This window comes from Meles meles, chromosome 14 (assembly GCF_922984935.1).
Source record: "Meles meles chromosome 14, mMelMel3.1 paternal haplotype, whole genome shotgun sequence".
Taxonomy (NCBI): Eukaryota; Metazoa; Chordata; class Mammalia; order Carnivora; family Mustelidae; genus Meles; species Meles meles.
In genome coordinates, this window is record NC_060079.1 from 70,444,593 (window position 1) to 70,466,874 (window position 22,282).

At 43.3% G+C, this 22,282-nt stretch overlaps 1 protein-coding gene across 2 annotated transcripts in view; it reads left to right on the forward strand.

The window, feature by feature from the left end:
• Positions 1 to 22,282, forward strand: part of GPC6 (glypican 6) — a 1,107,056-nt gene that overhangs the window by 1,069,224 nt on the left and 15,550 nt on the right. For both annotated transcript variants that reach the window (XM_045978183.1, XM_045978184.1), the window contains one exon: positions 14,642 to 14,778. In XM_045978183.1, coding sequence (XP_045834139.1) covers positions 14,642 to 14,778 — 137 coding nt within the window. The remainder of the gene's footprint in view (positions 1 to 14,641; positions 14,779 to 22,282) is intronic.

Genomic DNA, 22,282 nt, shown 5'->3' on the forward strand with positions numbered 1-22,282 from the left:
GCCCACCCAAAGAATTCAGAAGGACAAGCAGAATGCTGTAATGTTAAGGTAATAGCCTGCCTTCAGTTCGTTGGAACAATTCAGCCACTCTTGTACCACTGGGCCCCACTCCAGATATGCTCAGGAAGGATCTTGCCCCTGCATTCTCAGTATGACAGCCACCAGCCACATATGGCCATGGAGCACTTGAGATGTGCTATAGACAGAGCTGGCATGTGCTGTAAGTACAAAAACCACACTAGATTTTGAGACCTGTGCCATCCAATATGGTGGCCGCTAGTCAGCTTGTGACTGCTGAGCACTGCAGATGTCTACAGATGGAATCGATATGGGCTGTAAGCGTACACTGAATGTTGGAAGAGGAGTGCCAAAAAAAGCATGTGAAATATCTCGTGAAGACTTTTTTCTAGGTATTATATGTTGAAATGATAATGTTTTGGATATAGTAGGTGAGACTATTTCCATGGCATTGGCTGTTTTAGACTCTCGTTGCTTTCTGGCCCAGAGAGGCCATTCTGCCACTTCACAGGTTGTTCCTCTCCCACCAGAGCCAAAAACGGTGCTCTCTGATGTCCTTGCTGCTTGTAGGAGACTAAGAGAGTCTACTGAGGTTATGGGATGCATAAGATAGAAAGGTGAAAGTCAAGTACAATTATATCATGGAGTCTAATCATAAGAGGAGTAAATGGCACCCCTCACTGATGCTCCATGGGGTAAATTGGATCTTGAAGGTAACCAGATGGCTCCCAGGAAAAGGTAATTTACCTCACATGGATAAGAACTTGATTTCCAAGAAAGAGTGCACGTTAGTCACCCTATGCCATCTGTCCCCACGGAGATATTTCTATGCATTAAGAACTTCCAGCTCCAAGTGCCCTAGCAATATATGAACTTACTAAACTTTATTAAATCTTTAAGAAGATAGTCCAGAAAGTGGTATTTTCTCCATTTAGAAACCAATTTGTAGGGAAATTAGATGACTTTGCCAAAGTTACAGTAAAAGTAAACATATCCCCATGTACTGGGCACATCTCTCTGCTACCAAAGAGGCTTCACATCTATGAGTTTTTGCCACTCGGAGTCCCTCTGCCAAAAGGAGCCTTTCCTGACTTTTCTACCTACAAAATGCTGCTCTTCCTTTAGTCCCATTTCAACTGCCCCCTCTTCCTTGGATCTCACCTTGATTCTACCACCCACCATCGACCCATTAATAAGACACTGATTATATTCTGCCCTACAACCCATGAAAGTATGAAATTTACTGTGCTTATCTACATGTAAAGCTCCTTTGCCTACTGGATAGTAAGTTCCTTGAAGGACCACCTTGTATCTATCACTGTGTGCCCAGTACATTGTGGACACTAAACAGGTGTGGTGTGTGTGTGTGTAATTGCATTGACTACCCATAAATAAACCCTGAACAACCATTTCTCCATAAAATAGGGACATTTACGAGAGATGTCCATCTCTATGGCAATAAGTTATTCTCTAAGTAAGAGCATCAAGAACTTAAATTTCACTTACCATTTTTTTGAAGTCTAGGAATTTACATTTACCCTCTGCCTGCTTTCCTTCATTTATCTACCTACGCATTCATTCATTTGCTATCTACTGAGTGCTACTATAAACCAGGCACTGTGCCAGATAGAACACTCATCTCCTAGGATGCAGTGAACGCAAAGGACAGAGTCCCTGCTCCTTGGTCACCAGTAGTCTGGACGGAAAGACCCATTACAAGGAATGGGGACATCTGCAGGACAGGAAAATCCAGAGGGATCTCTTGGAGCTCACACTGGAGAGTGACTGTGGATGTCAAAGGAGGAGCCTTAGAGGAGGAACATTGGAATTGAGACTCACGGAAGGAATTATCCACTAAATCATACTCTTCTTTTCCCAAGGTATAGACTATATGTTTGAGGTAGAATTCATAGACATCCTTGGGTCCTGTGATTTACATTCTTGGGTGCATTTTTTAGTATCTCGTTTTGTTGTTCCTCAAAATCCCTCATGCCAAAATCACTGGCAATTAAACTTGAACCAATTCCCAATTAGATTCATGAAGGAAAAGGCAGAACATTGTGTTATATCACAAATGTAACACAATGGATGCAAAAATGCCATTTATTTTATAACACATAGTACAAATCTACATAGTTAAGTATAAATCAAATCACACATGCCCAAAAAAGAGACTTAAATATGCTTTTGGTTGCCTATTGCATAAGACATTCAGGACAACCCATCTCTACCCTAAATGGCGTTAGAATTTCGATACATGTGGTTTCTGAATATTTTCTCTACTGCATCTAAATTACTTTTCCAATATGTGAACATGTTTACAAGCGCACTCACTGGTGGATGGAATCACATTTGCGATGCCGTCCTTAAGAAGGTCCTGCTCAATTACAACAATGTCAGGTGAGCAAAAGAAAGTTTCTCATTCCCTGGTAAGTTCCAAATACCTACAGAGTCTTCAGAGAAAAAGACCAAAATGCACATCTATCTCTCAGCTTTGGTGTGAAAGAATACAGCCTCAAACATTTGGGATTAAACAATGAATTCTAAAATATTCAGGACTACTTAAAATGTGTACCTTCTCACCACCGCTTTTTTTCTTTTACATTAGCAGACATACTTTTAATATCTTGGATTTCATTTCCTGAAGATGAGATTTCAATATTTTTTTAAAGATTTTTTATTTATTTATTTGACAGAGAGAGATCACAAGCAGACAGAGAGGCAGGCAGAGAGAGAGGGAAGCAGGCTTGCTGCTGAGCAGAGAGCCCGATGCGGGACTCGATCCCAGGACTCGAGATCATGACCCGAGCCGAAGGCAGCGGCTTAACCCACTGAGCCACCCAGGCGCCCCGAGATTTCAATATTTTAAGAGTAACTTCGAGTGGTTATATGCCTAACTGAATCATCGCATTATGTCGGTCACAGGTAGAAGTAGAAATTGTGTATGGATTTTCTGAGTATCGTCAAAGACCCTAGGAAGGGGTTGCACATTTGAAATAACAGTTGGCAAAGAATCAGATTTTTTTCACCAAGACTGGATGTTCAGAACATCAAACTTTGTTTCACATTGGCAAAATTGGGTTATGAAATATATAAACTTTGTCTGGCAGTTTTCTAAATTAGTGCTAATTTCCAGGTCAATCCTATACAGAGTGATCAACCCCAGGCCATTGCCATGATCTTATTGGCTACATTAGGTAATTGAGGGGGAGGGGAGGAATCTGTTCTTCAAACCACAACGAACTTCCAAAAGTTTTCATTCTGTAGTGATAGAATAGATGGTATGGGAACATAGATCAGTTATTAAATATCCGAATGGCCTTAATGCATCCTATGTAACTGCTAGAAATACTGAATTCGTTCTCTCCTTTTGAGAATGGATCCGAGATCTTCCTATCCCGCTATATAAAGACAGCATTTCTAATAACCTAATTTAGAATCAGTACTTGTCACAATCCATGCTCTAGATCAGGGAAAGCTTCCAAAGGATGTCTGCACCCACTCAAAATAATGCCTGAGAAGTACTGGAGAACAATGTTAACAACCAAGGAAGATAGAGCTGACCTCAAAGGCCAAGCGCAGAGAGTGAGAGAGCAAAGCTGGATAGACCCAGAGTCAGAAATGAAGCAAAAGGTGAATTTACCAGTTGATGTTCAGAGAAAAACAGAATCCACTCCAGCAGCTGAAACTAGGTATAGATCACAAAGAACAAAGCAAAGCAAGCAAAAACGTTGGGGGCTCAGTCTCAGTGTCTGTCACAGGAGGAGGAACAAGAATATGCTTATGTTTTGTGGTCAAGCCTTGTCCGCGAAGATCCCCAGAACTGCTCCTGGGGGAAGGTGACTTTGTATAGGTCAGGCAGAAAATCTCAAGTCCTCTTTAAGGTAGACATTGATATCTGTCATTGAAAATGTTTAAATGGAGTCTAGGTGAGTACCTGTCAAGAATGCTCTAGAAGCTTTGGACAATGGGAGACTCTGCTGAGTCTCCAAATTTCATGATTCAATGATAACAACATCATTCCTTGAAATTATTTATATTTTTACACTTGAAAAGTAAAGAGTACCACAATCCAGGCACCCACTGTGCAAAATGATACTTTGATTGTGTATGCATTTCTGCAGACCTAATGTCTCCCTGTCTTTTTCTTCTCACTATTAAATTCAATGTTAGTTCTGTGTCAAACCGTATCATCTCCAAGGTGTATAGAATGTTTACTACCCTCACTTGCTTAAAATCTAATACCATAGGGAATGAGGCACAATCAGAACATTAGGTATAAACATGAATATTTGAAACTCGATTGTTTTCCTAAAACAGGCTGCAAACATCTGACGTGAACAGCAAAGGAAGGTATTTCTGGTTTTCTCATATTTATTCCACTATGAGGACCAGTGTTTTGCCAGAAAAAGAACTCATCTGTCTTTTCAGGACCATGCCCTTACTATAACATGATCACATAGTCAAGAAACTCCAAGACTAAAACCAGGCGAGATGACACAGACTTTAAATTTTTCATCCACTTCCTAATCCCCTGAGAAACTCGACAAAACTAAACATTGTCTTTTTGAACCTGCAAGGGTTCTCTTATTTCCTGCTGATTTTTTCATCCTTCTCAGTTTTTCCTGCAAAATACATGTGTGTTTGTCTCCTTGGGGAAAACTGTAAAAAGTACCATACCACAGGGAAACATACATAATATTTTTTTAAATGGTAATATTTTGAAAAACATGGTAATAGACTAGAACTTATCACTGGATTCTCTGGGAATGTCTGAGAAAGCCCAGAATGTAAGGTTGGTTTTAGGTTGTATAATGACCCAGGCACTCAGCACACACTCAGTGTGTCATGTGGCGGAAGTCTACTTTGGGTTCACTGACAGACTCTGTTAGACTGTCATCCCCACAACTCAGCTAATGGTTTCCTACAAGGAAAGATGTTGTGAGTGGCTTCGTACATTCCAGGACCTGTCCAAACATTACACTCTAGACAATTTGAGGCCTAAAAAATAACTCCAAAGTGTTTCACACACTCAAAAGAAATGTGAAGTTGAAGTTCTCATGAATAGCATGCTGTAAACCAAGTCAGCAGAAGGGACTTGAGTCCAGACTTGAATGTAAATCAAGAGGTTAGATTGGGTAAATCTTGTGTCTTCAGCTTCCTCGTTGAGTTACCTGACATTAGTAACCCCAAGTTCCTCAAGGATATTATGGGGGCTGTGTTTACGGATATTGGGCTGCCTCAGGTGAGTTAGTGTTCCCTCCAAGACTTCAGAACTTTAAATACTCTACACTGTCTGTACATGTTTTCGAGTGAGTGTGAGAAGTTGTGAACAGGTTCATTCACAGACCTCTGTTTGATCACTGAAGGAATATACACGACTTGAATTCTAATGCAGGTTCGCACCATGAATTGAACGAGCTGGTGGTTCGTAATAAAAGATCATGTTCTCTAGAGTAAAGCTGGACAAGGTAGGTCACAGTCTCTGAAACTGGATTATTAAACTCTCGGGTTGCAAGAATCGTATTATCTTTGTGAATTTCCCTTAACTTGACCAAGTAAAGTAGCCTTGTCCATGAGGTGAAAGTGAGGCTGACTTTGTTTCTTTAAACAGATTGTTTTCCCAAGCTAACAAATGACCTTCAGCCTATAAAATATTCACATTGTTTTCTCCCCTCAATATGTATTATTTAGTGTATAGCCCTTTAAATATTAACCATCTTTTTTCTAAAGATATGGTATATATTATTTACATCCAGCTACATTATGTTTTCATACAGTTGAAATAGGTACATTGGAATCTTTGTGAAACCATGAACAAATAGGGCATCCGGCCAGGTGCACACAACAGGTGCCCAGTGAAGTGAATTCTGGTGCGGGCGTGATTGGCGGAGGACAGCAGGTGGCCTTCTCACATTTGATGCCTCACACTTCACAGGGAAGATCCGGGAGAAATAAAAGTCCAGTATAGATGGACTTTGGGCCTCAAGTAGGCAGATAGACAGCCATGGGCAAAATCTCTTGGAAGAGATCAAATGTGCCCCATCAAAGGATTCACAGAGGAGACAAAGGTAACATTAGTTCAAAAACACCCCCAAATCAGTATTTCACAGGAAACTTTGCTTAGAAAACCAAAGGGAAGCTACTGGAAATGGTAGAGCTTTATAAGGGTTATAAAGACTGCTTAAGATGAGATTCTTTCCATTTTTACTTAAATTCTCATGGTGTTTCCCCAAGCCAACATTGCCTTTGAGATCTCCAAGGCTCTTCCATCATGCATGTGTAAATTACACCTAGGATGACATTTGAGATGACAGGAGACTAGAATCCTAATTAGAGGATTGGAGGGGCCCTCTGAGACCTCACTCTCACTCAGAGGACAATCAGGTCAAGGGAAAGCACTTTTTTTGGAAGACCTGCAAAATTTCCTTATTCTCCAAAGGGAAGTCCAAGAAGGCAGTAGCTGGCAGATAATCGATCATTTTTGAAATCTTACTTCCCTTAGCAGATGATCGACAGTGCTCCTCATGTATTTATTCACTCAACAAATATTTCTTAAGGACCAGGACACACACAGCAACTGTTTACCGAGCTCTGCCGCAGAACAGATACTCCTTGTGAGTCAGGAAAGCACAGGGGCTCCTTAGCAAAAGGAGAAGCCGAAGACCCAGAGCTGTGGCTAAAAGCAGTGACTTCTAGATGGATAACATCATCCCATTGTTGGAAGTGAAAACTTGGAGGACCATGAAGCATTTTTTTTTGTCATTATTTTTAACCCCTCTGAATAGAAATGACTAATTGTCCAGCTTCCTAATTGTCCCCATGGCAAAATTCAGTGGCCACAAAAGAGCAAATATCAGCAAAGATGTCTTTTCTTGGGAGGGACTGTGGTGTTCCCCAGAAATTTTCAGACAAATTGATACTTGTGCTCCCAAAGCCCTTTGCTTAATCCCATCATATTTGCTTCATGTCTGTTTACCTCCTTCTACACAGCGACATTAGGAACCCTTCAAGGGTAGGAAGTACGTACTGGCCATATTTGTATCCCCAGAGTGAAGCATAAAACCCAAGAAGTGTTTAATGAATGAATGCTAGCAACAAAAGCCTTTTTCTTATTTAACCAATGCAATGGAACTTTTCCTGAATGCTAAAACACTTAGAATACACTTTCCTACCTCATTAAGCTGATTTCACTGAATGTTTTTGTTCACTAAGTCACTGATTCATAATATATTGGGTCAATCCCTGTGCCACAGATGCGCAAGTGCCAAACTGTTTTGATCTCACCTCTCTAGCAGCAAAAAGTCAGAATCGTAGACCTCAGTGTGTTTATAACTATGGACAAATTGCATATGAGCACTACTGAACTGATATATTTTCTGTAACTTGTGGAAGGTATGCAAAAGGTAGAAACTTTTGAAGAAAGAGGTAAAGCAACGAATCTTTATCTGTTTTACTTTGCGATGCTGCAGATGTATTAAGAGGAAGCCTGCCCTTTTATGGTTGTTCAATTGCACTTGCGCTGTTTGAAATAAAAGAAATCTAAAGTTTCTTTGCAGAAGTCATTTTAAGTCACTCGTCCATTTAATGAGTTAGTGAAAACTACACAATCTAACCATAAGTGCATTTAACCAGAACATGTGAGCCGCGATAGATGTCAGTACCCCAGGAACAAGCTAGTGGAAGAGAGACATGCCGTTATCAGCCCCTTTCCACTCTGGAAAAGTCTTAGAGGATAATTGAGAAACGGCCATCACCATATGGACCCATCACGAGACATATCCATCTACAGATCGATTAAATATTAGGAAAGCTTAATTCCTCTTATATTTTTATATTTAAAAAGTAAAAATAGGGGCACTTGGGTGGCTCAGAGGGTTAAGCCTCTGCCTTCAGCTCAGGTCATGATCTCAGGGTCCTGGGATCTAGTCCCGCATCGGACTCTCTGCTTGGCGGGGAGCTTGCTTCCTCCTCTCTGTCTGCCTGCCTCTCTGTCTACTTGTGATCTCTCTCTGTCAAATAAATAAAATCTTTAAAAAAAAATAGAAATTCTCATGTTTTCATCCTGAATCATATTGAATCATCCTGCCCACGTCAGGGATACATACCTCCACTGTCTACCCAGCACAGACGCTCCGGAGACCATGACTATAAGACGTGTCCCTCTTAAGCCTGCTGGTGACGAGTAACGATTCTGAAGCCTACACTTGAATTTGAATCTCATGTCTACCATTTGTCTACCATTTATTAGATGCAGGGCAAATTGCTTCATCTCTCAGAGACCCCGTTTCCCATTGCAAAAGGGGATAATGATCATATATGATCAGTACAGAGTTGAGGATTGCATGTCAGTGCCTTAGCCCAGTGACACCTCACAGTTAGCCCCCAGCTGCTTAGAATGGCTTACAGTGCCCTGTGCTGAATTCAGCAAGGGTCTCAAACACCATGTGCCCCAAAAAACAAAATCTCATTTCTTTTCCCAGCTTTTCATTATTTTTTAACTTTTTCAAACGATACTGAAATGGTTGGAAAAAATAATAAAATGAACATCCATATGCTTTCAGTTAGGTTGACTCAGGATGGTTGACTTTTTTTGCTATTTTCAAGTAAGTAAAAAACAAAATGACACTTTATTCCTAAATATCTCAATGCCAGTCTTTGTAAAGCAAGGATGGTCTCCTACATAAACACAATACCATGATTACACTTAAGAATATTATGGGTAATTCAGTATATCATCTACCATCCATTCTGTATTCAAAATTCTCCAGTTATCTCAAAACTCTTTCTTATAACTGGGTACCTCTTCCAAATCCGGGAGTCAGTAAAGGTCCATCCGAAGTTTTAGGTTGTTACATTTTTAGTTTCTTTTCATCTAGGACAGTCTTCCCACGTTTTGGCCATTTTTACCTCTTTTGAAGAGTCGAGGCTAGTTGTCTCATGTAATATCCCACACACTGAATGAGCGTGACCTGATCATTTATTTATGGGGTTACTTAGTTTGTGGTACCTGTAGCCCCAGTATTCTCTGTAAACTGGAACTTGGCAATTCAGAGTCTTGATGAAATTCACGTTCAGTGTCTGGGACAACATCATTTTTTAAATGAAATTGTCAGACACCCAGTACTTCAATCATTCTTTCAGCTCTTTCATGTTGCTAATCCCTTTGCTTTTGCAATCACTCTACCTTGTCCGCTTCCTCCCTCTTTTGTCTGGTTTTGCGATTCTGAAGGGTAGGCATGAAAATGGCATCTGGGTCTTCCGATAATGAGGTACCCATGGACCTTCTGACAAGACTTCAACAAAGAGTTGATGCTTTTACTGGACCCCAGAGTTGAAATTGTCCCGAAATCAGAATAAACTCCAGATAAGTTCTAGAAGAAGGCCATGTTTTCCCTGGGGTCCCCAACAATGTGTATTTGGACTGGAGGCCTGCGACAGAATGGAAGTTAACTTCCAGAATCTCTCAGTGGTGTAGCTGCAAAACATTTACTACTCAGGGATCACTAGTATTACTAATACTACAGCATTACGAACTTAACACTGGACAAATGGTAACTATAATGTACAAGTACTTGAGAAAGTTAATTTGTCCTAGAATAGCTCCTGTAGGAAGCAGAAAGACATTGCTGCAAACTCCTTATTTGATCCCAGACCTCCGTTCCCATCAGGTCTGCGTTAGTACGGAATCAGGACTCCCTGTACTTTGGCAACACATTTTGACCACCGGTTCTTGCTACCGTGAAGCTTAGCTCACTGTTGTGTGCATGTAAGTTTCCAGGGAGAAAATTTTTAAAAACAACTCAGATCTCAAGCTACCACAAAGGGGTCACACACATTACTCAGAAGTAAAAATAAGAAAAATATCTCTAAATGGTGGGAGGATCGAAAACCTTGCAAGATACTGGAAAACAAACTGCATTCGCGTGGTTGTCCTTTGGAATCAAAGGCATGAGCCTCCCAGAATGTGAAAATGGCATGTGTGGTGACTCAGAGGGAACCCCCACACTCCTCACTTAGCCAGATACAACCCACCACTCCTCCTACCCTTCTGACATGAGTGCATGTTGTGGGATGACACTATTGTGTGTTAGCAAGATTGCCCATGGCCTTGTAATAGATTGGGACAATTAAAGCTATTTTCCTAGTCGACATGTATTGACCACCTACCATGTGCTAAGATGTGTGTGACCAACCCATCCTCCTTTGCCGGGGCTTCCCAGTTTTCGTGCTGAAAATATGGCATGTGCTAGAACACCTCCCCCATGTCCCAGGCAAACTGGGGTGGATGGTCACCTGCACCTGGTCCATATAAGCACTGATAACGACAAGGTAGAACCGTCCCCTGTGCCAAGAAGCAGGTGGTCTTAGACTCTAAAAAGTAAGCCAGTTACAAAAACTTAAAATAATCAGTACTTGAAATCATAAACAGGGCACCATGGACCCAGAAAGTCAAATCTAATTAACAGAGATGCCAGAGAATGTTCCTTGAAAGAGACAATGCTTGAGTGTGATTTAAGGAATGAGGAGGAAAACATACACAGTTAAATTTTGCAAGCCTCCGGAGAGGAGAAGAGGAGATACAGGTGGGACACCATGCTACTATATTCTTTCTTTGTGTCCCAAAATACGTATCTTTGGTTCAGATTCCCACACTGTAAAGGTGGGATCTTAGCCTTAAATAAGCAGAAAAGAGAATGGTCATTCCTGCTGTACTTTATTATGGGACAGACTATACCTTACAGTATTTCATGGCTGAAGCTAGTGACAGTTTTCTGAATTAGTAATGCCCGTTCCTTTTTCTGGAGTTTGTGTTTGAGAACCGTGAGAACCTGGGGTAGTGGCCCAGGTTGCAAAGGTGAGAGGTAGCAATGTACCACCTTGCAGAGCAAATCAAGTGATGGATTTTGTTTTTGACAGGTTTGATTTTGAAAAAAACTCAAATGTACTGAAAAATGACATTTTTAAAAAAAATTGCATGCTTCCATCTAGATCCATTCACCATCAAAAAGTTGCCACATTTGCAGGGCCCCTGGGCGGCTCAGTCAGTTGAACATCTAACTCTTGGTTTTGGCTCAGGTCATGGTCTCATGGGTCATGGAATCAAGCCCCACATCGGGCTCCGCACCCAGGGGGGAGTCTGCTTAAGATTCTCTCCCTCTGTCCCTCTCCCTTCTCATGTGTGTATGTACTCTCTTTTTCTCTCTCTCTCAAACAAATAAATAAATCTTTTTAAAAAAAATTTGTCACATTTGCTATCTTACTCTATCTCTATACATCTATGTGGTGATGATGATAATGACGATGAAGATTTCTGAATCATTCTAAAGTAAGTTGTGGAAACCATAACACTTTGAATAGTGTTAACACTCTAAAGAGACCATCGTGTATCTCCTAAGAACATGACCACCTCCCATATGAACACAATATGAGTTCATATTCAGAAAATTCAACACCTGGGGCACCTGGGTGGCTCAGTGGGTTAAGCCTCTGCCTTCAGCTCAGGTCATGATCAGGGTCCTGGGATCGAGCTCCGCATTGGGCTTTCTGCTCAGTGGGGAGCCTGCTTCCTCCTTTCTCTCTGCCTGCCTTTCTGCCTACTTTTGATCTCTGTCTGTGATATAAATAAATAAAATCTTAAAAAAAAATTCAACACCAACACAATATTATGTAATATAGAGTCACTATTCAAAGATTGCCAACTATCTCCATAATATCCTTTCTGGCAATTATTTTTCCAACCTAATGCCCAATCCAGAATCATAGGCTGCCTTTGAATGTCATGTGTTTTATTCCTCTTAATCTGGAAATATTCAGCTATCCCTTGTCTTCTATGACTGACATTTTTGAAGCGTACAAGCCAATCGTCTCCTAGCATGTCCATCAGCTGGGACGTGTGTTTATCTGATGTGTCCTCATGATCGGATCCGGGTTACGAATTTTAGCCACCTAAGTGATGTGTCCTTCTTGTCACCTCACATCTGGAGGCACCTCAAATCACTGTGTCCCACTACTTTGATCACCTGGTTAGGGTGGGTGCCGGCCCAGTTTCTACACTAATGAGGAATCTGTGGGGAATACTCTGAGATTGTGTAAACATCCTATTCCCTACCCAACTTTCGTCCAAAGTTTTTTGCATTTGTACTAGCTTGTGAGGGCTGCTGTAACAAAGTACTACCAAGGGTGGGGCTTACAACAGATTCACTGTCTCACAGTTGGGAGGCTAGATGTCTGAGATAAAGGTGTCAGCAGGGTCTGTTCCTAGGACTGTGAGGGCGAATCTGTTTCATGACCATCATCTAGCTTCTGGTGGATTCCTGGCAATCTTTGATGTTCCTGGGACTGTAGATACATCCCCCTGTTCCATTCCTTCATCTTCAAATGGTATTTTCTCCCTGTGTATATCTGTCTCTGTGCCTAAATTTCCCCTTTTGATAAGGACATAGTCATATTAGAGTAGAGTCCAACCTAATGACTCCATTTAACCTGATCTTCCGCAACAACCCATTTCCAAATAAAGTCACATTCACAAGTCCTGTGGTTAGGACTCCAGTATCTTTTGGGAGGGATGCAATTCAACCCACACCAGCATCTGTAGACAATATTTGCTGAGATCAATTATTATGGGATAGCTGCAGAATGGTGATTTTTCTGTCATTCTTTCAACATTTATTAGTTGGCTTTGGGGGATTAGGGTTTTTTATAATCAATAAATATAAAGTCCACCCATAGCCAGATAGAAATAGCCACATGACAGAAAGCCAAAAATAGAAAACAATTAACAACACGCACACACGCCTGTGCCCAAAGTAGCAGAAAAGGACTGACTCTTGTTGCAAACCTCCTTACCCAGACAGATTGGCCAGAAGGAGAGCCGGAGGTTAAGGTAGCCCATGGACCAAAGTCAGCTTCAGTGGGGGAAATTGGAGAGGGCAGGTCTCAAGCCATCCTGAACATTTGTTGTGTGCAAGTGACTTCCTGAAATGTCATTACTCATGGATTCTCTTCGCGCTCTAAAACAAAAGTAACACCACACTATTTCAGGGTAGGTGCCAGGTTCTCAAATTCAGCATTCTGGTCATCTTCAGTCCTTATGCATGAGCAAACATTTCACAGTACTGAAGCCTCTTGTCATCATCAGAATCACAGAAAAGCAAGAGCCAAAGACTATATAATTCTGCAACTGCTGGGAACATGATTGGGACAGAGATCCCATATTCTTTTGTTTTTACCCTTAAACCTGGTAAAAGATCTTTGGAATTGTTTTCTAAAACTCTAGACTCCATCCATAGTTAACATAAACTTTATTTCCAAAGGTTATCGGACTCAAATACATAATGCCATTAAGTCTCAGTGGGTGTCCCTTCTACGAGGCTGTGTAGGTATCCTAGAGCTGTTGTATCCATACACCAAACACAGGGTGGCTTAAGGAACAGAAATTTATTGTCTCATGGCTCTGGAGGCTAGAAGTCCAAACTCAAGATGTTGGCAGAATTGGTTTTTTCCTGAGGCTGTAAGGGAAAGATCTTTTCCAGGTCTCTCCTTGGCTTTGTAGTAGCTGTCTTCTTCCTACATTTCTCCACATTGTCCTACCTTTATGCATACCTCTGTATCCCACGTTTCCCTTTGGATGAGGGCCATTCTAAGAATCTCATTTTAACTTTCTTACCGCTGTTAAAACAAAACAAACAAACAAACAAACAAACAAAAAACTTATGTCCAAATAAGTTCACCTTCTGAGGGACTGAATGTTAGGACTTCAGCATATGAATGTGGGGGAACATGATTCAGCCTACAACAGATGCATTTCAATTCCCAATGTTCACACGGGGAATAGAATAGGAAATCAGAGTTGTGACTGCATGAGCCTAGACATTAATGATGGAACCAAAATGGAACGGAATTCCTGCCTCTACTCTTTCTGCAGATGAAAGGTCAGTGCTGAGCCTGAAAACACTAAAGATGGGGTTACTAAGCTTTTCCCCCCCACCCATCCATAGGGCTGTGGATTTTACACTTAGCTATAATCGGAATGACTTTTCTCTTCCTGCTGTAGAGACTTTTAAGTGGGTTTGGGTTGCTACTCACCATCCAAGTGTGTGCTGTGTAGACGTGTCCATCGGTTAAGAGCAGAGGTTACCAGCCGTCGAATTAGTGACAATATTTATTTCTTACAGAAACAAATAGACAATTGGGGAAAGCATTTCATCTCTCGGTGCCTTGATTTTGTGCATTTATCTGACATCTAAGCAAATGAATTCTAAAGAATATACTTAAGGAAATCTGCAATAGGGAACACCTGTTTCTCCCAGCCAGCGAGGGACCCGAAGCCATTGAGATGCTTCGTAAGTTTTTAATTCAAAGCATGGGAGGACAGAAAAGATGGAAAACAAAAGCCAATTACCTGCGAACTCTCTGCCAGGAGCTGGAGGAAGATTGAGGGAGGAGGTAGGGAGCCTTGCCCGGGCAGTAAATCCTGCAGCATGGTGTCTCTCTCTGAAAACTGATAGAGTTCGTGCTCTTCCTATCACAGGTTCTCTAACCTTCACCTGTGTCGTGTCCTTGTGTAGAAATGGGCAACAGCTGGGGAGAATATTCAGTCTTTCCTTGCTTTCTTGGTCAGGTCACAGACATAAAAGAGAAACTGAAGCTCTCTAAAAAGGTCTGGTCGGCACTGCCCTACACCATCTGCAAGGATGAGAGCATGACAGCAGGCACGGCCAACGAAGAGGACTGTTGGAATGGGCACAGCAAAGCCAGGTGAGGGGGACTCGTGTTCTTCTGGTGGGGGCATTGCTCAGCCAGCCCTGGAAGGCTCTGCTGGCACAGTTCTACGGGCCTGTTGATGCAAAAAGCAACGGAGGGTGGAGGGACACGTCGTCACTTAGCGACAGCTGTTCAGAGTGACAGGTTGGATGGGCACCTGGGAACACTTACTCTCAAGGTGCCATTAAGCATGGAATCCTCGTTCTGAGTGCCGCTCCTCTGGATGAGGACAGAGGAACGGTGACAGATGTCAGGTTACGGATGTCCTGAGATCACAAAGCGCCTTGTATGTTCACTTAATGACTTGAACACTACAGAGCTATTTTTACCCACAGTGAAATGGGCGGGCCTCGCTGTTCTTTCCCTCACAAGTTAAACAGGAAGTGAAAGTTCAACTGTAATATTTTTCACCCTCGGAGAAAAACAGTTTTTGATGGGCTCGTTGGAAGGGTGAGGGGAAAAGGAAACGACCCAGGGACAACCGAAAAATTGTTCTCATAGGTTCCCTGCCCCGAGAAGTCCCCCCCCGGGATCTCCGGATGAGAGATGGCTCTGTTTTCAACCCGCTGCTCGGCTGCCCAGCGCGGCTGCCCCTTGATATGGAATTTCTGAATTTCTTGATTCAGCCCAGAAACGGGGTTGGCCCGAGTTTTCCTAGGGTGGAGGAGTTGGACAGGAGAATTGGCTGGGAGCTGGTGAGCAGGGAAGGACACCAGGAGAGGAGGCTGCCCGAGCACGCCTCAGCAGGGGTGCAGGTGGGCAGAGCAGCTGATGAGTTGGACTCAAGGACTCTTTGGGGATTGATCAGCAGGTGGAGGAGTTAAGCGCGGGGGTGGGAGCGAGGAGGGGGGGCTCCGTTCTGGGTCTTAGTCGGCGTTTTCAAGCGGATGAAGCAGCTGTGATCAAAAGGAAATAGGAAGATCCATGGATATTAAGTTCAGAAGAAACTGCAAAAGGTAAGCAGGCACACATGAGGTGCTCATTACATGTTCTATCTCACACTGCTGAGCTGAATTTTTTAGCATCTATTGGTAATGATATTATTAGCCATACTGGGGAGAGCTTCACAAGGCAAAAACAGGACAGCTATAGAAAGAGCTGTAATCATTTCAAGTCTCCCCAGAATATCAGTGTCCAAATCCTAGATCATGAGGGTAGACAGCTTTTTGTCATCTCAACAACCGGCCCCTCAAAAATGCTTCGTCATTTAGCAGGGTCTGGCCTTACAAGAAGGAGACCTTTGGCCAGCAAATTCAGCTGTGAAATTCAGCAGCTTCTAATGTGTCTTTTCCTCATGCTATAACAAAAAGACACTGGAAAGGATGACCAGATGGCCTAATGAATAAAGTGGTTGATTTTCTGAACCGCTCTGTTACCCATCTGTGTTTACCTTTCAGCCTTGGCTGAAATGAAGGATGTGTTTTGAACTACATTCCCATGGTTACACAGGTTGCTGGCTCTGACCGCATATACAAAAGGAAAGATAAAGAAACGTTGCAGGTGGGGATTGAGGAGGGGACTAGATACCCTTAGGGAAAAAAAATGGGAAGTTGGCGACCATTAAAGTTAGAGCTAGGGGAGACCAGGGTTAGCCAAATTCCTCATTGTGCAGATCAGGAACCCAGGCGGGGGAACCATTAGTCTAAGGTTGCCCAACTAGCAAGCTGGAAATCTCCCAAGTCCTAGCCCAGTACTCTTTTCATGTCCATATCCTCCTGCCTCTAAAAACGGTTAGGAGAACAAATGAAACAGATCCTTAGCTCTATAAAAGATGTAGTGAATCTGCATTCATTCATTCAGGTCCTCCATCCATCAGCAATGTTGTTAAGCACCCCCTCTGCCCCAGCACTGCAAGACTTCGTGCTTTAAGTACTCTCTGATAGCAGTGCGGTCCGCCAACCGATGAGAAGCACAGTGGCTGGAAAGAGGCCTTCAAGGGCTGAGCTGTTGCACTGTAGGCTTGGGAAAGGAGAGCAGAAGTGGGGAACCACCCGGATCAGTGCTTAGGGCCCCCATTGGATTTTCTCCTAGGTCAGCGGGAACCCATTATGGAAATTTATGCAGGTGAGTGAAATTATCAAATGGAAGGTAGTAAAATTATTTGCAAAGATATTCCAGAATCTAATCCAGTATACTATTTTTTTTAAAAAATGAGGGTGGCCAATATTTACAGCTCAAATTATATTCCCATTGAAAAATTAAAATTTTATAGTTTCTTTTAGTTCCTTTTTTAAAAATCCTTCCACTGCCATGAAATCTTAATAACTTTATATTTAATAGCAGATTAAGTAGATAACCAGTGAAGACTCATCGAATTAAATTTAATTGAAGCTTTCTTCTCATTCTCACCCAAATATTAATTGATCTAGGAACATGTGAGAGAAGTTTTTTCAATTCCACTAAACTATTTTGTAGATTGAAAAATCCATTTATAACGCAGGTCATAACCTATTTTTCCCTACATTTGAAGTATGGATTTTCAGAGAATAGGCCTTCTTAAAATTTGGGATGTTTGTTAAAAAAAGGAAGAAAGAGGTTATTCGTTTCAAAGAACAAGAACCTTGGCTTAAAAAAAATTCTATCAACAAGTGTTTATGGACTGTGGAACAGAGGGGCCTATTAGCATGAATAGAGCTTGTCATGGCCTGGAGTTCCTAACTCAAGCTTGCTTGACGAGACCACTGACTGCCCAGACAGTTCTTCCTCCCTTTATGTTTTAGCCATCAGACTCCTGCAACCACCTTCTCCCATGCACACCCACTCCCAATGCCCTCTCCTCCCACCTAAGTATTTGATCTGGCTTGTCTTCCAACACCCATATTTCTCCCTGCTATTTTCTGAATGCTACCCCACAGCTCGTTACCATACTTCCTGGATTCAGGAGCATACCTGTTTCACGTGTTCACATATCTGAAATCAAAATGACTCCTACCAGGGATATGTCCATACTTCCAGGGTATCATCTTTTCCCAAGAGCCATGACTAAATGAATGGCACCTGTTGATGGTGACTTTAAACAGAAAGAGCAGAATAACCATAGAGGTGCCCGCTGTGGTGGAGAGGGTCTGGTATGTGGAGAGGGCCAAGGGGCTGGGAGCAGTGGCTTCTCTAGAAGAAGGATCTGCCCTCAAGTTCCTGCTCCCACCATCAGCCCTTGCTGGCAGAGCTCCCTCTGCTTCAGGAGCTCTGCAGGTCTGGAGACAGGAGGGCAGCTCCAGGGAAGAGACTGTGCCCTTCTGGGGGAAAATTGCGGGTATGCTGATGAGCTGTCAGCGTTGATATCTCCATTCTGTCAAAAAGACGTTGTCAGGAGCAGCTCTTTCCTGCTCCCCTTCCCCTTGCCAATCTACCGGGACAATTTAAAGACCAATGCAATCACGTCTATGAAAATCCCCGCCCTATTTTGGGAATAGGGCTTTGGGAAACCCATTTGGCAAATAGTGCTTCCCAAATGTTAACATGCAGGCTACAGTCCTGGGGGCCTTGTGAAAAGGGCAGATTCCGGCTCTGTAAGACTGGGGCGGGAGCCGAGATTCTGCGTTTCTAACGAGTTTCCAGAACATGCAGGGGTTGCAGATTTGGGGACCACACCTGGAGAAGTAAGGCTCTAAGACCGAGTTGCCAAGTGTAGCGTATGACACCAGACGCCCAGTGGAACACACTTACACTTCAAAAAAGATTCATTGCTCATCTGAAATTCAGATATAACTGGCAATCCCGTCCTTTTATCTGGCAGCCCTAGTTTAAGCTGCTATTAACATGTAAGATACACCCCTTCTCAGTTTCCGCACACACGGGGAACGTGTAACAATTTGTGGTTTTCCCTCGGCCTCCACGCATACCCTGACGCTTCCTTGAATGGGGCTTTCCTTAGACAAAAAGCAACAGCAACTGGGCTGAGGAGGTCACGTGGCGCAGGTGTACCGTCAGCCCGTAAAGAGAACCGGAACACAGGCTAGGTTGAAGCCGCCTTAACAATGAATTGCTTAGGCTTCGCTTGTTCATCAAGAGAGAATTTTAAGTTGGAAATTCTGCACCCCCTTTGCAATGCAGGGTCTTGTCCGCATAAATCTCTGGTCTCAGATGGGATGCCTGGTGGGCTAAGGATGGGTCCTTGGATTCCCTGGCCAGGGCTTGGCTTAGTTAATGCCTTAGCTCGGGCTGCAAACAAACACGGCAGAGTCTGGGTGGCTTCAACAGAAACTGATTTCTCATAGTCCAGAAGCTCTAAGTCCAAGATCAGGGGAGCAACAGGCTTGGGTTGCAGTAACAGCCGTTTTCCTGGCTTGTGAACAGCCCCTCTCTCTGCCACATGAGGACAGAGAGAGAAAGAGAGTTCTAATCTCTTCTCCTCCTAAGAGCACTAACTTCATGGGGGTGGGGGGGCTCTACCTTCACCTACAACTAATTACCGCCCAAAGGTCCCACCTCCTAATACCATCACATTGGGAATTAGGGCTTCGACATACGGATCTCGCCGGGGGGGGGGGGGGGCGGACATAAATTCTGTTTACAGCAGTGAGCACTCAGATTCACATCCTTTGCTATCAGAACAGCCAATAAGGAACGTTCTTCAGAATTCTTAGCAGTGTCTGCCAGTCAAGGAAAGCAGCCTAGGATACCTCCTCAGTGACCAACAGGAAAGTAAGTTTGCAAGTGTAACTTCCTGCCTGTCTCACTGATGTAAGCAAATTCTTAGAGAGAAATGAAAGAAGACACAGCAGCATTGACTCAATTCGGACAAATCAGAATGGAAAGGAAGCTAGTAAGTAAGGGACAGGGGAGTCGATAATAATCTAGAAAGCCAAGGGGGGGCGGAAATGAAAGCAGGGTGGTGTGGGTTACAACTCTAGACCTCCTAACACTCCCAGGGCAAACCTAGAGACCTAGAAGGACGTGTGCGGCCATCGGTCACCCCTGAGAAGGGTACTGTGGGCAGCCAGGTGGCTGGGACCGGCTGTAGGTAGGGAGCAGGAGAAGAATGACAAGAAGCAGGCAGGAAAAGCACGGGCTCCAAAGGAGAGCCAACTTGTATATGGTTAGCGTATATGGGTTAGAGCTTGGTCAGGTAACGGCCACCGAAAAAATAAAACCCTTCCGGTGTTCCTATAGGCTCTTATCTTTGGGCTCCTATAGAGGCAGATTCTTGCTTTCTGAGGCCATAACTATGTCAAATTACATCATTACAGTCCTTAAGGATTGTTTTCTCTTCCTGGGGATTCTTCGTCTAAGGCCACGGGGTGGGGTAAAGAGGAAGGATGAGTTCGGGAGGTGATGGGACAGGCAGGAAGAGCGCGCTGAAAGCACCCTGTGACAGGTCACTTTCAACAGCACGTGGATCTCGTAACAGGACACACGTGGTTCCCAATGTCTCTTGGTTTCTTCAGTGATTTCCAGATTCCTCCCCCTCCCCACAAAACTGGCCAGCAACTTCCGGCATCCACTCCTTCATAAGCCAAGTGTCTAGCCCTCACCATGCCCTTTCTTCAAAATGCCTTCTGGGGCAAGTCCAACAGGACGCAGGCTGAGGGCAAGGGTTAATCAGATTGGTTGGAAACCGCGCATTTGCAAGGAGCCTCTGTTGGTTTTCAAGGCCCCCGATCCACACAGAAACAACAGCATCCCCAAGGAAATCTTTCCTTGGGCCAGGAGGTAAATACAGCAAATTGTAAGAAATAGGAAAAGTGAAAAATCTAGGAAGTACATCAGTCCCTCTCACCAGCCACTGAGTGGATTGACTAAGCAGAGAAGCAGTAAGTCAGTCATGACTGCGTACAGATGGAAGAGGGTTGAAATGGTGCCTGGTGTTGAGAAATCTGTCAAAGACAGGGACTTGGTGGAGCTGGCAGGACAATATTGTTTTAGTCTGATTGCAGAATATGTCCCCAAGCACTCTGGCTGCATTTTAGAGAACTGTGAAGGATCTGATGTACATCGAGCCAGGCAGCCACGTTCAGGAAGGTGGGGAATCCGTCCGGGAAGGCACTAGAAGCTGTCGAAGCAGCCTTCTTGAGCACATCTTTCCATTCTGTGCACATGTGGGAGGGAAGAGCTCTGGAAGGCTGCTGTCCTGCAGGAGAGGGATGCTTTGTGCATTCCCGCAAGGGGGGAAGGTGCAGCTACCGGAAGTAGGAAAGAAGGGTGTAGCAGTCAACAACTCAGCACCCCAGAGCTGGCTCCTTGGGTCTTTTGTCCCATCCATCCATGCTGTAGTTTGCTGCCTCCAGTTCTACAAACAAAGGATGGATAAGGGGGATCCTGCCAAGGAGCAAAGAGGCCAAGTCAAAGAGTTTAGCTTCTGCTCACTGTGGCAACCAATGGGCTGTGTGTCCTCCAGGGGTCCCCAAACCATTTCATGCCACATGCTCTTCAGCTGGAGGAAAGCCACAACAAATCATTCTCTCTACAGGAGTCCAGGCTTTACGAGTCCAAATTCCACTGCCCTCAGCCGCTCCTAAGAAACAAGTTTGGCATCCAAAGGGCCGTGTTAACAACTTCATTTTTATAAGAACACGTTCAAATTCATAGTGTGTTAGATTTTTCAAGCATTTTCATATACCTTAGCTTAATATGGCAGCTTATGAAACAACATAAGGATTATTCATGTAAATATATATATATATATATATATATATATATATTTTTTTTTTTTTTTTCACATAAAGTAGCTAAGGGGCTTGCCCACGATCACCCTGCTGGGTCTCAGAGAATCTCAGGTGTCCTGGGTCAGTCTCTCACCTTTGACCATTTTATAGGGTCACATCCCATTGAAGTGCCTAATGTCACAGGTAACTCCAGCTTAACTGTCTTGAAGAATGTATAAACCCACAGTATGCTTTGAGTAATTCCATTTTCCAGTCACACCCCCCCAAAAAGGGGGAAAAGTAACCTATATCAAGAATTTTTTCAATTATATTTCATTTTTTCAGTGTTCCAAGATTCATTGTTTATGCACCACACCCAATGCTCCATGCAATATGTGCCTTCCACAATAACCACTAACAGGCTCACCCAAACCCCCCCCCCAAACCCTCAGTTTGTTTCTCAGAGTCCACAGTCTCTCATGGTTTATCTCCCCCTCTGATTTCCCCCAATTCACTTTTCTTCTCCATCTCCCAATGTCCTCCATGTTATTCCTTATGCTCCACAAGTAAGTGAAACCGTATGATAATTGACTCTCTCTGCTTGACTTATTTCACTCAGCATAATCTCTTCCAGTCCTGTCCATGTTGATATAAAAGTTGGGTATTCATCCTTTCTGATGGCTGAGTAATATTCTATTGTATATATGGACCATATTTTCTTCATCCATCCGTCTTTTGAAGGGCATCTTGGCTCTCTCCACAGTTTGGCTATTGTGGACATTGCATCTATGAACATTGGGGTACATATGGCCCTTCTTTTCACTACATCTGTATCTCCGGGGTAAATACCCTGTAGCGCAAGTGCAGGGTCATAGGGTAGCTCCGTTTTTAATTGTTTGAGGAATCTCCACACT